Genomic DNA, 15000 nt, shown 5'->3' with positions numbered 1-15000 from the left:
CATTAGCAGCGACACAGTGGGGAGATAGTCTTGTCACAAGGAAGAAAAAGAGAATGATGATCCTGATGGTTCTCAACGGATTCTGGAAGGAGCTATCAAATCAAGGGCTTTACTGTGGAGCGCCTATTTAACATCATTGTGGGAGGAGATGTGCCTAAGAAAAAGATTTGTAAACGGGTGCCACGGGTCATTTGGACTCATGCCACATTTGTGGCAGGCACTACATCTCTAGAAGCAGATATTGTGAAATGGTAGCTGGACTGGACACGACAAACCAAGACGAAAGTACCGTGTTGAAATTGATGACGATACTGGTATGTTAATAGAAGAGTTTCAGACGACTGAAATCCAGGAGTTAGAAGACAACATCTTCACCCTATGTCGTAATTATTTTCGACACGCACACACACCCCAGTTCAGAAAAGTGATCGCCACAGTGCAGGATTGAAGAAGGCAACGTATTGCCGTTAGCAGTTGTTCAGTATTATTTCGAGGGAGGCGTAGAAGTGCCATTGAAACTATCAAAGCATAGGAATGCAAAAGAGAAAAATTCCTCCCCTTACATGCGCACATCACGTCCTGTTCTAGACAAGCTGAAGAAAAAATGCTCCACAACAATTTGCCGATAGGCTTTAGAGGAATGCTTTCAAGAGGAAGTAGGGACCTGTGGTATTCAAGCAGTAACAGACGTTCACAGAAAACGTAAGCAAGCATACAACCTCCATTATCAGATGTGAAAAGAAAGTCAAAATCATGGTGGCAAGCAATCCCAGCGATTTCAGTTTTATGACGTATTAGAACTCTTGAATCAAGGAACATTTGTTCGAGATTTCGCATTTCAACGCTCGGCATCAAAGAGTCGCACCCATTCTCGATCGTTGCAGGCAACAGATTTCCAGATCGCCCAACTTTCCCGCATGTGTTCATCCCAAAAGTACTCTTCAGTACTTGGAGTTGATGCCACCTTTAATTGTGGCAACTCTTTTGTCACCCTCACCTCTTTTAAGTACAATATGTTTGTAAACAACCAATCCGGGAAACATCCAGTCTTTGTTGGTCCATCCATAATCCACATGACCAAGGAGTTTGAAGAATATAGCCATCATTATTTGGCAAGTCTTCTCAAGACCCACTGCAAAAACTTTGAAACCTTGACAGCTTTTGGAACGGATGGGGAGATTAACTTGGCTAACGCGTTCGCATCCGAACTCCGAGATGCTATCCACCTCAGGTGCAAGATTCCCCTACCTGAGAATATAGAGAGGAAGTTGGTCAAATTATCGTTTGGCAAAGATGGTCGGCAGAACGTACTCGGTACAATATTTGGAAGGCGTAAGGGCGATTCCAGAACGAAAGCGCTGGTAGATGCTAATTCAGCAGAAGAATTTGACGAGATGCCTGCAACATTGGAAACAGAGTGGCGCGTGCTGGAAGCCACTGAACATTCTGGTGAACCTCAGTTCTTTTCATGGCTCAAACGTCACATTGCAATGGTGATGAAAGACAGTATGATCGCTCCTGTCCGTAAAAAGCAGGTCTGGGGTGCCCTCCTGAGTTTTATACTCAGAACACGCCAGAATGTTGCAACAGCATGGTTAAGAAAAATGCTGGGAAGAAGAAAGAGTGGTCAGATTTCTGCATTTCCCTAGAATCAGCTGTGCAAACCCAGGAGAAGGAGTTAATCAAGGCAGTTCATGATATGGGAGAGTTCCGGCTGAGTCCTGATTTTAAGCACCTGCAAATAGACGCGGACAAGTGGATAGGGATGACCTAAGCGCAAGGTGATTCGCATATCAAGCGCTGCTTAACCAACACATTGGACACACTTGCAAAGTCGCGTCATACAGAGCCTGAGATAACGGACTGTGATACCTATTGCCTTTCCGTAAGCTATCAGGACTGTGCTATCTCAACGCTGTCTCACACCAACCTCCAGCGAATGTGGCCTTTGGCGTCAACAATCTTAGAGGAAAATAATGGTGTGTTGTCACTGACCTGGGACAAGAGTGGAACGCAGCGCTTAGTATCTGGTAGTGAAGGTGCACCTCCCTGTCAAGTCATTGTACAGCAATCTGGGGCTCTGAAGTGTTGTTTCCGAAGTTCAAGTCTGCTATGATTTGTGCCCATTCCTTGGCAGTTGCAGAGCAAGAACTGTGTCTTCCAGATTTTGTGTCCCTAGTTGGGAAGACGAGGAATGAGCCTGATCCTTATCAACTCGTGGGAGACGATTTACCAAGATCCGCAGGAAATAAAACATCTACAAAAAGGAAAGGCAAAGCCAACAAGAAAGGAGTGCCGCTTATGGAGCTTCGGCCCTCCCCTTCAGCTACCGCAACAAACAGCCTTCCGGTTGACGATTCCAGCTCCATGGCAGCTTTTGCCCTACTAGCCTTGTCGGGATCCAGGTCCTCGTCTAGGGAAGACGACTATTTCTCCTTGAAGTCTCTGGAGGGTACCCAAGTCAGAGTGTGTTACGGCTGTGGCCAGGCTATACGAGTACCCTTAGAAGTACCCCCACCTCCAAATGATCTGTGTGTCGTTAACAAGGAATTCAGATCTTACAGGAAGGCAGATGGATCACTCAAGGTGTCCATTGAGCGTCAAAATTGCCACTACCACCTAAAGCAAAAGTGCATTCAAAGGAGACACCCAGACTTCATTCCATCGGCTGTAAGAATTTCCACCCCATATTAGGTCAAATCTGACAGCAGTGCACTGGACATGGCTGGTAACCGAATTTCAAGTGATGGTGTAAGTAAGGATTCATTTGCCACTCCAAATGAACTGGAACGGTGACATTTAGCTGAGTCATTTGAACTAAATCGTTATCCTCGGCAACGTTTGGCCATGCACATAACTTCATTTACGTTGAACTCGTTCGTTTTATTAAGCCTTAAAAGGATTGAAACGTCTGCACATGAAATTTAAACCTTTAACTTGCTTGTGGATTAACTCGTTATGTTAATTTAAGGACACAACTGTTCAATTTTCAAAACGTCTGTATGTGGCTATATGCAGTTAGGGGAACTTGTTTTTTTGAACTATTAGAAAAATTTATTTACACCCCCAGCCTCTCAGTTGTACGACACATGTAGGATTGTTTTTATCTAGTTGATTTAGTAAAAAAAAAAACACAAAGAAACAAAATATGAAACGCTGATCGCATGATGGTTAAACACAAATAGCAAACCTTACCATTACTCCTCGCTGATCTTTGAGAGGGGCAATTCGATCTAACCTGCACACTTAGGCCCTGTTTATATGGTCTCGGGTACCCGAGACAACCCTCCCCCCGAGTTAGCCTTGGCGAGACATTTTTCCACTCATTTGTTTAAAAATTCTATCAACCTTTTACATGAGGTGGGCGAGACAACTCGGGTGGGCGAGACAAAATCACTTCGGACATTTGTAGGAAGATTCTAATAACGAAATCATATCAAGCAAAGCCTGAATTTTAAGGGTATGAAATAAAAACTGGTGGTGAAATTTCGAGTCATGTGCACTTTAAGTACCAAGAGAGTGTCCCCACGGGACCCTTGGTTATTTGTTATGACTCGCTCCCTTGGGATGAATGTCAGCATGAGAACAGCCAGAGCTCAGAGCTAAATGGAATATAATAAATACTACTACTACTACGACTACCACCACCACTACTACTACTACTACTACTACTACTACTACTACTACTACCACCACCACCACTACTACTACTATTGTTATCATATTTACTACTACTACTACTACTACTACTACTACTACTACTACTACTACTACTACTACTACTACTACTACTACTACTACTACTACTACTACTACTAATGATAATAATAATAATAATAATAATAATAATAATAATACAACTTTATTCACAATTTTCAGCTTCCTACCTACTTAAATACACAAAAACAATCATCATTCTTGATTGTTCAAATTCTCTCGCACTGCGCAGATTTAATAATAATAATTATTATTATTACAAAACACTATTTACAATTTCTTTCGATCAAAAAGAAGAGCACTTAGATTTGGTCAGAAAAAAAAAATTCAATTGATGAAAAACGAGACAAATAATAATCTCGTATAAGACCTTTTTTAACAACAGTAACAAAAATGTTTCATAATGCTTCATAATGATAATACCTGATGCTGAAGACAGTAAGAGTTTTTAGAATGGTATTTGGGAGGTGGAAAAGGAACCGAACAGCGGACTGGTAGAGGGGTTAAAGGGAGACAGGGATTATGACCAACAGTAAGCACTAGATATATCAGAGGTGATGGTCAAGAAACAATGTAAGAAAATTCCAAATTGGAAAGCTCCTGATTGGGATGGCGTTCAGGGGTTTTAGATTAAAAGACTGGATATGATGCATGGCAGAATTGCGAGCCAACTCAATGAAATTTTAAACGGAACAGCCAGGTTACCTGAATGGATGACTTATGGCAGTACAGTCTTATGCCAAAAAGATCCTGCTAATAGTATTGCAGCCGATAATTTTAGACCGATATCCTGCCTAACTCTGATGTGGAAGCTAACAACAGGAATACTTGCTGATAATATGTGTGACTACCTTGAGAGGGAAAGGATATTACCTGAGGAACAGAAGGGGTGCCGCAAGGGAAGGCGTGGAACTAAGGAACAGCTCTTAATTGACAAGGCTATTCTAAAGGATTGCAGGAAAAGACACACAAATCTGGCGATGGCTTGGATTGATTATCGGAAAGCATATGATATGGTGCCGCATAGCTGGATTGTCGAGTGTTTGGAGATGTTTGGGATAGCTGAGAATGTGAAAAAGTTTCTGATTGATAGTATGAAGACATGGAAAACAGAGTTAACATCATCAGGCGAGAGGTTAGGAGTTATTCACATTAGAAGAGGGATTTTTCAAGGGGATAGTTTGTCACCACTACTATTTGTGTTAAGCATGATTCCATTAACATTGATTTTGAGAAAATCAAGAGCAGGTTATGATTTTGCCAAGGAATTTAAGGTGAACCATCTTCTTTTCATGGATGACTTGAAACTGTTTGGGAAAGATGAGGACCAAATAGATTCATTAGTACAAACTGTGCAGTTGTTTAGTGAGGACATTGGAATGGAATTTGGGTTGAAGAAGTGTGGTGTGTTGTTAATGAAAAGAGGAAAGAAGGTGAGATTTGATGGTATTACCCTTTTTGGTGGACAAATAATTAGAGAAATTGAGGAAGAAGGCTATGAATATTTAGGGTTCTTGAGGTGGATATGATGACGGAAAAGGAGATGAAAAAAACGATTTGGGAAGGTTGAAGCTTGTGTTGAAATCAAAATTGAATGGAAAGAACAAAATTAACGCCATTATCACCTGGGCAGTCTCTGTACTGATGTACGGAGCAGGTATTTTAAGATGGACAAAGGAAGAGCTAAAAACATTGGATAGAATGACAAGAAGGTACTGACAATGAATGGTGCTTTTCATCCAAAGAGCGATGTTGATAGGTTGTATGTGTCAAGGGTGAATGGAGGCCGGGGACTGATAAGCTGTGAGGGATGTGTGAGAAGTGAGGAAAACAAATAGGATGGTATGTGAAGAATTCTCTGGAAGTCCTGTTGCAAGGGGTAAGGGCTACTAGTGTAATTAGGAGTGAGGAAACAGTGAGCAAAGATGAATTCAAGACATCTTGGAACAATGAGAAACTCAACAGTTGGAAGGAAAAAAAGGCTGCATGGTCAATTTGTTAGAGAAATTCCCGAAACGACGTATGTAGAAGAATCGTGGAGCAGGTTGCGAAAAGCAGACTTGAAGATCCAAACAGGAGTACTTATTTGTGCAGGCCAAGAACAAGCCCTTAGGGCTAACTATGTAAAATACCATATTGACAAAACGGTGGAATGCCCATTATGTAGGTTATGTGGCGAGAAAGGTGAGAGCGTAAACCATATTGTCTGTGAGTGTAAAAAGGTGGCCCAAAGGGAATACAAACAGAGACATGACAACGTTGCTAAAGTAGTTCATTGGAAGTTGTGTGAGAAATATCACCTGGAAAAGAAGGATAAGTGGTACGAACACGCACCGGACAGTGTAAGTGAAAACGATGAGGTTAAGACAGTTTAAGACAATGAAACACACATTTTTTTTTTTTTTTTAGTCCAGGAACTGTTGCCTAGACACTGTCCGCAGCAAGTTTCAAAACAAATTGTAAACTGAAAAGTTATTCAATAAAACAGATAATAATAATAATAATAATAATAATAATAATAATAATAATAATAATAATAATAATAATAATAATAATAATAATAATAATAATAGGAGGTGCCTCTGATGAAGTCAGTTATGATTTGGACAAGTGAATAAAGATGATTGGTACGACTATCATTAACTTTCAATGCCGATTTCTGCACAGACGTCACCCTACTAGCTTGCTTCTAACAAAAAATTGGTATCAAACAGGACCCACAATGTTCCTTTTGCAGCAACGCTCCTGAAAATCTTAGTCACCTTTTGTGGTATTGTCCAAAAGTTAAAACGTTTTGGAAGGTTCTGACCGATAAACTCATTGATTGTGAATTTATAGCTCGAGACTATTTGAAAAATATCGCCGTTTTTTGGGCCTAAAACCGGACACATCAAAGTTTGCTACTCAAATGAATTTATGTTTTCTACTTGCCAGACATTACATATGGTGCTGCAAAACCCGTAACAATGAATTGGGAAGCCCAACATGAGAGTGTGGAGCAATTGATGGCGATGAGGAAGAGGACGAGAATGAGAATAATAATGACAATAATAATTCGTCGTATGGGAAATCTAATGGTGAACCATTAATCAAGCGAGTTTCAAATACCATGACTGAGTCTTTTAGACTCGCTCACTGGTAACTTCTTGTCTGGGAAATTTGATAAAATTCAATATTAAATTCATACATTTAAGCCACAACTCTCGCACTTTAAATTGTTTCTTAGTGTGCGATTTTTGTAACGTTATTTAACACGCTAACCACCAAGAAATTACTTGATTCATTAATAAGCTAATTTAATGTGTGTTACTTCTAAGCTTACCAGCAGGGCAGTCTGTGCACCTAGGGAAAGGACTTGTGTCAGCAATGTTAACAAAAGTACCACGAGGACATGGGAGAAGCTTGAGGCCACTAGTATCATACTGATTGGCAAATCCAGCCCGATGGAAAATACGGCGCAGATGATATTGCATTAAAAAATCTTCTTTTGAGATGTCTATAAAGTCATAGTCATCTTTCTCTACACCCCTGAAATGCTTGAGGGCAGTAGTATCATACTGATCGGCAAATCCAGCCCGATAGAAAAAATGGCGCAGATAATATTGCATTAAAAAATCTTGTTCTGAGATGTCTATAAAGTCATAGTCATCTTCCTCTACACCCCTGAAATTCAAAATGGAGGAGGCAATAATTTGCTAAAGTATCACTAAAATTCCTTTAGTATCGCCATTCCTTATTCCAGGAAACCTGTACCTTTTATAGGAAAACCAAACAATGTGTCACCAATATTGTCATTGCTTCTGACGGTGTAAGCACAATTTTTTTGTTGCCCTTGTCTAGGAGGCCGGTTATTTTAATGTAGCCTAACAAACTGTGAATTTCAAAAAATCAAGTTTCCTTGAAAACTTTCTAGAAGTCATTTTCGCAGAGGAGATAACTGTTTTCCCTTTGCTCTCGTGTAAGTGACACTGTTTTGTACAGCCAAAATGGAAATAACTTGAAACGCATTGTTTAGAGTTTAACACTTGAAAATTCAAATTTGAGAAAAAAAATAACTTGAAAGATAACAATGATGGCAAATTTAAGTTCTTTATGGTAACCACAAATCAAGCAAAATTAGGACATAAGTTCACACAGCTTTCTCGACTTAGTTCATTATCATTTGCGCACAAGTTTCTCTTATTCTTATCTACCTAACGTATCTTACTGAAAATTGAAGAGCATTTCCCGGAAATATCCCCTAATTGCGTCCTAAAATAAGTGTATTCAACCGCTGAGTTATGCGTAGTATACTGAACTCAGAGGTTATAATTTTTAATAATAATTGACAGTGCTAATCACTCTTTACTTGCAGTATTGAGGACTGAGTTGCGAAAGGGCACAGCTCACGATATCGGGCAGAAAGCATATGAAGGCGCCTCTGGATGCAACTATACGGTCCATGTTTGATGTCGGAGCACAGCACTGTCGTGTATGTCACATTTCGTGCATGTATATCATGAAGTAGAAAAGGAGCAGTATGGAGAGAGAAGAATAAAGAGAGCACATGGTTGATTGTTGTGTGTTTCTTCGGAACTAGTTGCACTTCTCCAACTAGTTAAGCCTCCTCTAATTTATGTACTAAGAGGACACGACATTGGCGACGAGGATAAGTACAGCACAAGATGTCTTTGAGCGAAAATGGCGCTTTAAATGCGATTCCTAAGTTCGACTGTCACTCGGATCCCGCCACGTTGGGACCACGCTGGACGCGTTGGTTGATATCTTTTGAGTTATTTGCGGATAGCAAAGGTCTTATTATCACTGAGGCTACAAATGCAACCACAAGGCAACGAAGACGAGCGATGCTACTCCATTTCGCAGGCCCAGATGTACAAGAAATGTTCTCTACTCCTGCAGATACCTGCGAAGCAACCGATTACACCGCAGCTATAACAGCATTGAATGGATATTTTCTTCCCAAAAGCCAATACAACCTTCGCCCGCCAGAAATTTCACCGACTCCAACAAAAGGAAGGAAGGTGAGGCTGTTTTGCAGTTTGTTACTCGATTAAGAAAGAAGGAAAGGATTGCAATTTTGGTGTAGACTTCACCAGATGAGAGACCAGATGAGAGACGCGGTCCTGTGTAAATGTAGGTCAGATTATGTAAGGCGTAAATTGCTTGAGGAAAGAGAGGAGCTTACACTCGCTCGCACGCTAGAAATCGCAGAACAATGTGAAAGTGTATATCACCAAATGTCTCATCTCAGTGTGAGTGAGCCAAGCAAAGAAGATGCAAACAGGGTTTACGAAAAATCTGAGCGACCCGATGGTAAACAAAACCGAAAGAAATCAAAGTGCCACTGTCGTTACTCGTGGATATGAAAGTTACCGCGATTGTTTAAAATTGGCAGGTTGAAGTTTTCTTGATGCATTAGCATTGATAGTTGGATAATTGTGTAACAGCACGGTGGGCTCTCATATGCAACTAGATACCCAAAATAATGCATGTATGTGAGGTAATCCCCTTTGCTGGAATTCAACCCTGTGAAATAAGTATACCATTTCTCCAATAGGCATAAGATTACTCTTTAACACATCCTCTATAAAGAGCTGTACCATGTGTTCAAAGTTCATTGCACAGATGACAGGGTAATTTTGAAATAAGGTCTGATTTTTGTTGCCAGGTCATATTGTTAATGTCATCAGGTTTAGCAAGTAGAGCAGATCCATTCACTAATATTAACACTTTTTGCACCAGTTATACATTCCTCCAACAAACCTTGCAAATATCACTATATTTGATACTGTTACACTTAGAAACAGATGATATGAGCCATAACTGATCACAGCAAGTGCATATATATTCAGGGCCATGTGTTATCTTATCACAAAAAAGACTGAATCACTTTTGACATGGAATGTCTAATAGAGTCTTGACCTTGACAAATTTCAGTTTGGTTTATCCTTGAGCTCTGCCTAGCTTTCCTTAAATGGTTTTATGCTTTTCTGTTAAGGTCTCTGATATGTTCTGGATTGCTTTTCTTTTCCTATTAATTCCCTTGCTGCTTCAATATTTTCAGATCTGTTTTGGTGTTTTGCATTGTTTTTCTTTTCCCTGAACTCTTCAAGTGATTTTGTCTCTTCCGCTTGATAGATTCTCTCATATATGCTCTTTTTTGCCACTGCTTTGTAGAAATTATCACTGACACTCACATCATTTTTGGCCATCATTAATTAATCGATTATTACCAGGCTCTAAATAATTGGTAACACCGCTGATGTCATAACCTGAAATACAGTGTACTGTCATTATAATAATCTAACTGAAGTCGGCTGAAACATAGTGTCTTCCATCTAGATGTCCAATGTTCACAGTAGTTCCCTGTTGTCCGCTTATAGGAATGATAACAGTTACTGGTGCCCACCCCTCAATGGATTCATATATACGTATAGTAACAATTAATAAATTGCAAACTCCTAGCACACCATGTATGTTGCTGTGACAACAAATGCACAATTGCTCTGTAATGGGTCCAATAAATTTTTGACGGTTGTTTCTGATGGATTCAACTCCAGCAGCATGCACATTCATGTGATAGGAAGGATCATTGTATAACTGGTGGGCAAGAGAAGAAAAGAAGCATGAACCATCTGAGGTACATTCTAGTGCCCTCAATCCTTTTTGAGCTAATCGAGCCTGCTACAGAGCTATAGAAGGATTTCTCAGTATTGTATGTGCTATATGTGTACTCGTTCCAATGAGCAACAGGGCCTGGGTTCGATTCAATGTATCCTGATATCCATAGCGTTTCTCTTGATAGACAATAATTCTCCTTTTGTTGGTTCAATTTTGTCGAATGCGTAGTAGCAGATTGATCTTGAATACACAATAGAACTGACAAGTCTTTTTTGTGTTTAGCAGTCCTGTGGATAATAAGATAAAAATGACGATTAGAATCTCCTACTCTCGAAGATTGTTACGTCTGAGTTGCGGTCTAGGTATAGAGATATAATATTTTCCAAAAGCAAGAGATAAACACTTTCTCAACTCAGACGAGCTCGGTACGTCCTTATTTAAATAATACACCATACACTTTCTAATTACCTTGTCTTTCTGAAACAAGCTCGACGTTTTCTTGTAAGGAATTAATCCTGGAAGGTTCTCTGTCCCGGGGAGATTGGTACGGATTTCTCATCAGTTTTCGTTACATAATCAGTGACCGAATCTTTCGACAGTTCTTCATTATAGTCCACCACACAAGTACTAGTGTCTGGAAGCATGGATTGCTAATTTGTTGCCTCACTGTTTTTCATGTCACGGATGTTGTTCACGTTGTATTCATGTAGCTTTTATGACTCATAGCTTGCAAAACTTTGTGATAGCTTTGATAAACATTGGTATACTTTGATAGCTTCGATGTTACTCTCCAAATGGCAGTCACCTTCCAAATGGAATTTATTTATCCCTCGTGAGCTTAGGGGATGAACAGGCACTGTCTTCTCACCACGTGTCTGTCGATTCCATTTCTACATGTATTAAAGTCTTCGCGCTGGTCAGTGAAAGACGGTGCACAGTTAATTGCACCAATCTGTACTTGTTCAGAATATTTTGCTTCACCATCGAAGAAAGCCATTTCTTTAATTCTTCCGTTTCTTGCTTCTAAATCCAGAGGAAGGTGCTCAAACACTTAAGTATAAAAGCGACATACAACAATGGCGGCGCACAACCTCGCGAACAGGAAGTCACAGCTTTATAAGCTGTGTTGTGATTATCCACCCTGATTGGCTTATTAGCGTGAACTTCCGGTTACGCAGGAGTGACACATTTGCATAAAGAACCTCACCAAAACTCGTGGATATATCCACGAGTAAAAAGGAGTTCATTGCTATCGTTGTGGGTCGAGTAGGCACATGGGTAGAGATCCAAAATGTCCTGCTAGAGGCCAAACCTGTAGGGAAGGCAAGGGGAAAGATCATTTTGCTAGCGTCTGCAAAACCAAACCAAAGAAACCAGGAGTTAATCGAGTACAAGAAGAGCTAGAAGCTAATAATGGGGAGCAGGTTGATTATGCTTTCAGAGTGACCAATGAAGCTCACTCAAATCTGCTTAAGTTGTCTATTGGTGGGGTAAAACTCGACATGTTAGTAGATTCCGGAGCCACCTATATCCTTGTTGACGAAGAAGCCTGGGACGATTTGAAGGCTAAGAAGATCGGGAAAGCTCAAGGTAAATTCCTAGTCAGTAAAGGAAAAGGAGTACCACTCCTCTGCAAAGATACTGCAATGAAGTTAGGTGTGCTGAGAATAGGTGTTGATGTCACTACAGTTGCTGAAACCAAGCAGACACTGCAACAACAGTTCCCAGAAGTATTTAGTGGGATTGGAAAGCTGAACTCAACCGCTGAGGCGAACCCCCTTTAATTTACAAGTGAAAGTAGAAAAGAAAATTCAAGAATTGTTAGATTGTGACATCATAGAAGAAGTTGATGGGCCTACGCCATGGGTGAACCCAGTAGTGAGTATTCCGAAGGCGGATGGTGACATACGTCTCTGCATTGATATGAGGCGAGCAAACGAGGCCATTTTACGTGGTCGATACCCTATACCGACCGTAGATGAGCTGCTACACAGCATGAACGGCTCAACAATTTTCAGCAAGCTCGATTTAAAGTGGGCATACCACCAGCTGGAACTTAGTCGAGAGTCACGCCAGATCACAACCTTCCGGACATACAAGGCTTATACAGATATAAGCGCCTATTGCGGTTTGCGGTGAGTTCAGCAAGCGAGCTGTACCAAAATGATCACAACCTTCCCGACACACAAGGGCTTATACAGATATAAGCGCCTATTGCGGTTTGGGGTGAGTTCAGCAAGCGAGCTGTACCAACATGAGATATCTACTGTTCTGGCCGGAATAGAGGGCGTGGACAATATCTCTGATTACATCATTGTAAATGGCCCAGATCAGAAAACGTACGACACGACCAGCGCCTTCTCAAAATCATGGAACGCCTCAGACAGCATGGTTTGACTCTCAATGCTGACAAATGCCTGTTCAATGTGGACAGACTGGTTTTCATGGGAATTCTGCTGTCTGAAAAGGGTATCGGCCCGACGGAAGAAAGAGTTAGAGCCCTGCAAGAAACAAAATAGCCTGAAACCGTCAGTGAAGTTCAAAGCTTCTTAGGGTTGGCTAATTACAGCAGCAGATTTATTCCTCATTTTGCAACACTCACAGAGTCATTGAGGAAACTAACCAGGAAAGATGTTCCGTTCCACTTTGGACCCGAGCAAAAAGCTTCCTTTAAGTCGCTTAAACAAAGCATGGCTGAAGTGGGCACATTGGCATACTTTGAGAAGAGTGCATCAACCAAAGTCATCGCAGATGCAAGCCCTGTTGGCCTTGGAGCTGTGTTAATGCAAAACCAGAATGGGGAATGAGTGTCAATCTTCTATGCAAGCCGCAGCCTCACAGAGTGTGAACGGAAATACTCTTAGACGGAGAAAGAGGAGCTCGCCCTCGTTTTGGCATGCGAGATGTACTACGCATACATTTATGGAATGAGATTTGATCTGGTGACTGATCACAAGCTGTTGGAAGTGATCTATGGACCTCGTTCCAAACCCTGTGCCTGCATCGAAGGTTGGGTAATTTGTCTACAGCCCTATGATTTCCGGGTCGTGTATGCTCCAGGGCAGAGCAATGTAGCTGATCCCCTTTCCCGCTTGGTCAGACGGAATAAAGCAGCAAATCATCAACATGGTGCAGAAGAGTATGTTCGAGGGGACAGGTTATCATGGCGGGCAGTCACGCGTTGTTTGCCTCCGTGTTTCTGCTATGTTTTTGCCTGACTCAGAATGAATACTCGTCTCACTACAGGTTTACCTCATTTGTAGCTAAATCAGCAGTCATTTTGGGCAGGCTGGCTCCAGAAAAGGAAAGCGGTTTCTGTGATTTTGAAAAATTTAACTATCTTCACTTCTGGTGGCTGAGAAATAAAATGGTCGAAATTTGCATATTGTTGGACGGTATGGTAATGAGTCCAGTATTGTTTAATTCAGCAAAAACAATGGTCCTCACCACCTCAAACAATGGCAAGTGCAAGCGAAAACTATCAAAATGCCGAATTTTGTATTACGCGAATACCGTGGCGACCAGACAGCTCTTGCTTCTCTCTGGTGATGTGGAAACCAATCCTGGATGGCAAGGCGTGATTGACCGGGGTGGAGACTATCTACAGGACTTTGCAAGAACTTCTAACCAGGGATCAAACTTGAGTGTTGCACACATTAATATTCGTAGCCTTAGAAATAAGGTCGAGGAGGTGAAAGTAGTGCTGCATGTATGCCGGTTCGATATTCTTGCAATTACGGAAACCCACTTGGATCAAAAAATTTCCATCAGTCAGCTTGAAATTGACAACTATAAGATTATCCGTTGGGACAGAGATGCTAATACCATCGGCGGTGGATGTTTGCCCTACTCGGCTAAGATCCCTAGAATCATCCGATATCGAGGCGATATGGCTTAAGATCATGGTAAATTCGTCCGTTTTTATCATAGGAACAATATATAGACCACCTTCTTCGGATTCTTTATTTTTTGAACGATTTCAGGATTTACTGGAGAAACTTTGGATCAAACGCCACAATGTGGTTATTGTTGGCGATTTAAACTGTGATAGCGCTCGTTCGACTGACGGTTCAATTACCTCAATTTCTGGTCAAAAATTACAGAATTTGCTTCTTCAATTCGACTACGTGGTTATCAACGACAAGCCTACCAGGGTAACTAACTTTGATTGACCTGGTAATAAGTAGCAATCGTAATCTGACCAAAAATACCAGAACAGTCGAGCTTGGAATCTCGGATCACATGCTTGTACACGCGTCCGTCCAAACAAAGATCAAGCGGCCCCCTCCTAAAATAATTAAAGCCCGTTCTTACAAAAATTTTGACCAGGCCAAATTTTCTAAGGACATCGCGGAGGCCCCTTGGTCCGTATGCGAAGTATTCGACGATCTGGATGATTGTTATTGGGCGTGGAAACACATCTTTGGTGAAATATGTAACAAGCATGCGCCCTTCCGCGAGATCAAGGTTAGACGCCAGTCCTTATCTTGGATTTTTCCAAAAATACGCCATTTGATGAATTTACGTTACAAATCTCTTTATAGAGCAAAAATGTCAAACAATCAAGAGCTGTGGACAGAATATCGCTCTTTAAGAAACAGGGTTACGCATGAAGTCAGAGTTGCTAAAAGCAGGTTCTATGTGGATCTATTTGACGAAGTA

The 15000-nt window shown here is 41.0% G+C and overlaps 1 protein-coding gene across 1 annotated transcript in view; it reads right to left on the bottom strand.

Annotated features, from left to right (window-relative positions):
- The window catches only part of LOC138020808 (uncharacterized), a 69095-nt gene that overhangs the window by 41220 nt on the left and 12875 nt on the right, over positions 1-15000 (bottom strand). Inside the window, exon 5 of the mRNA XM_068867729.1 lies at positions 7040-7245. Coding sequence (XP_068723830.1) covers positions 7040-7245 — 206 coding nt within the window. The remainder of the gene's footprint in view (positions 1-7039; positions 7246-15000) is intronic.

Source organism: Montipora capricornis, chromosome 10, assembly GCF_036669925.1.
Source record: "Montipora capricornis isolate CH-2021 chromosome 10, ASM3666992v2, whole genome shotgun sequence".
Lineage (NCBI taxonomy): Eukaryota > Metazoa > Cnidaria > Anthozoa > Scleractinia > Acroporidae > Montipora > Montipora capricornis.
Note: the sequence above shows the minus strand (reverse complement) of the source record. Positions and strands in the feature narration are given on the sequence as shown.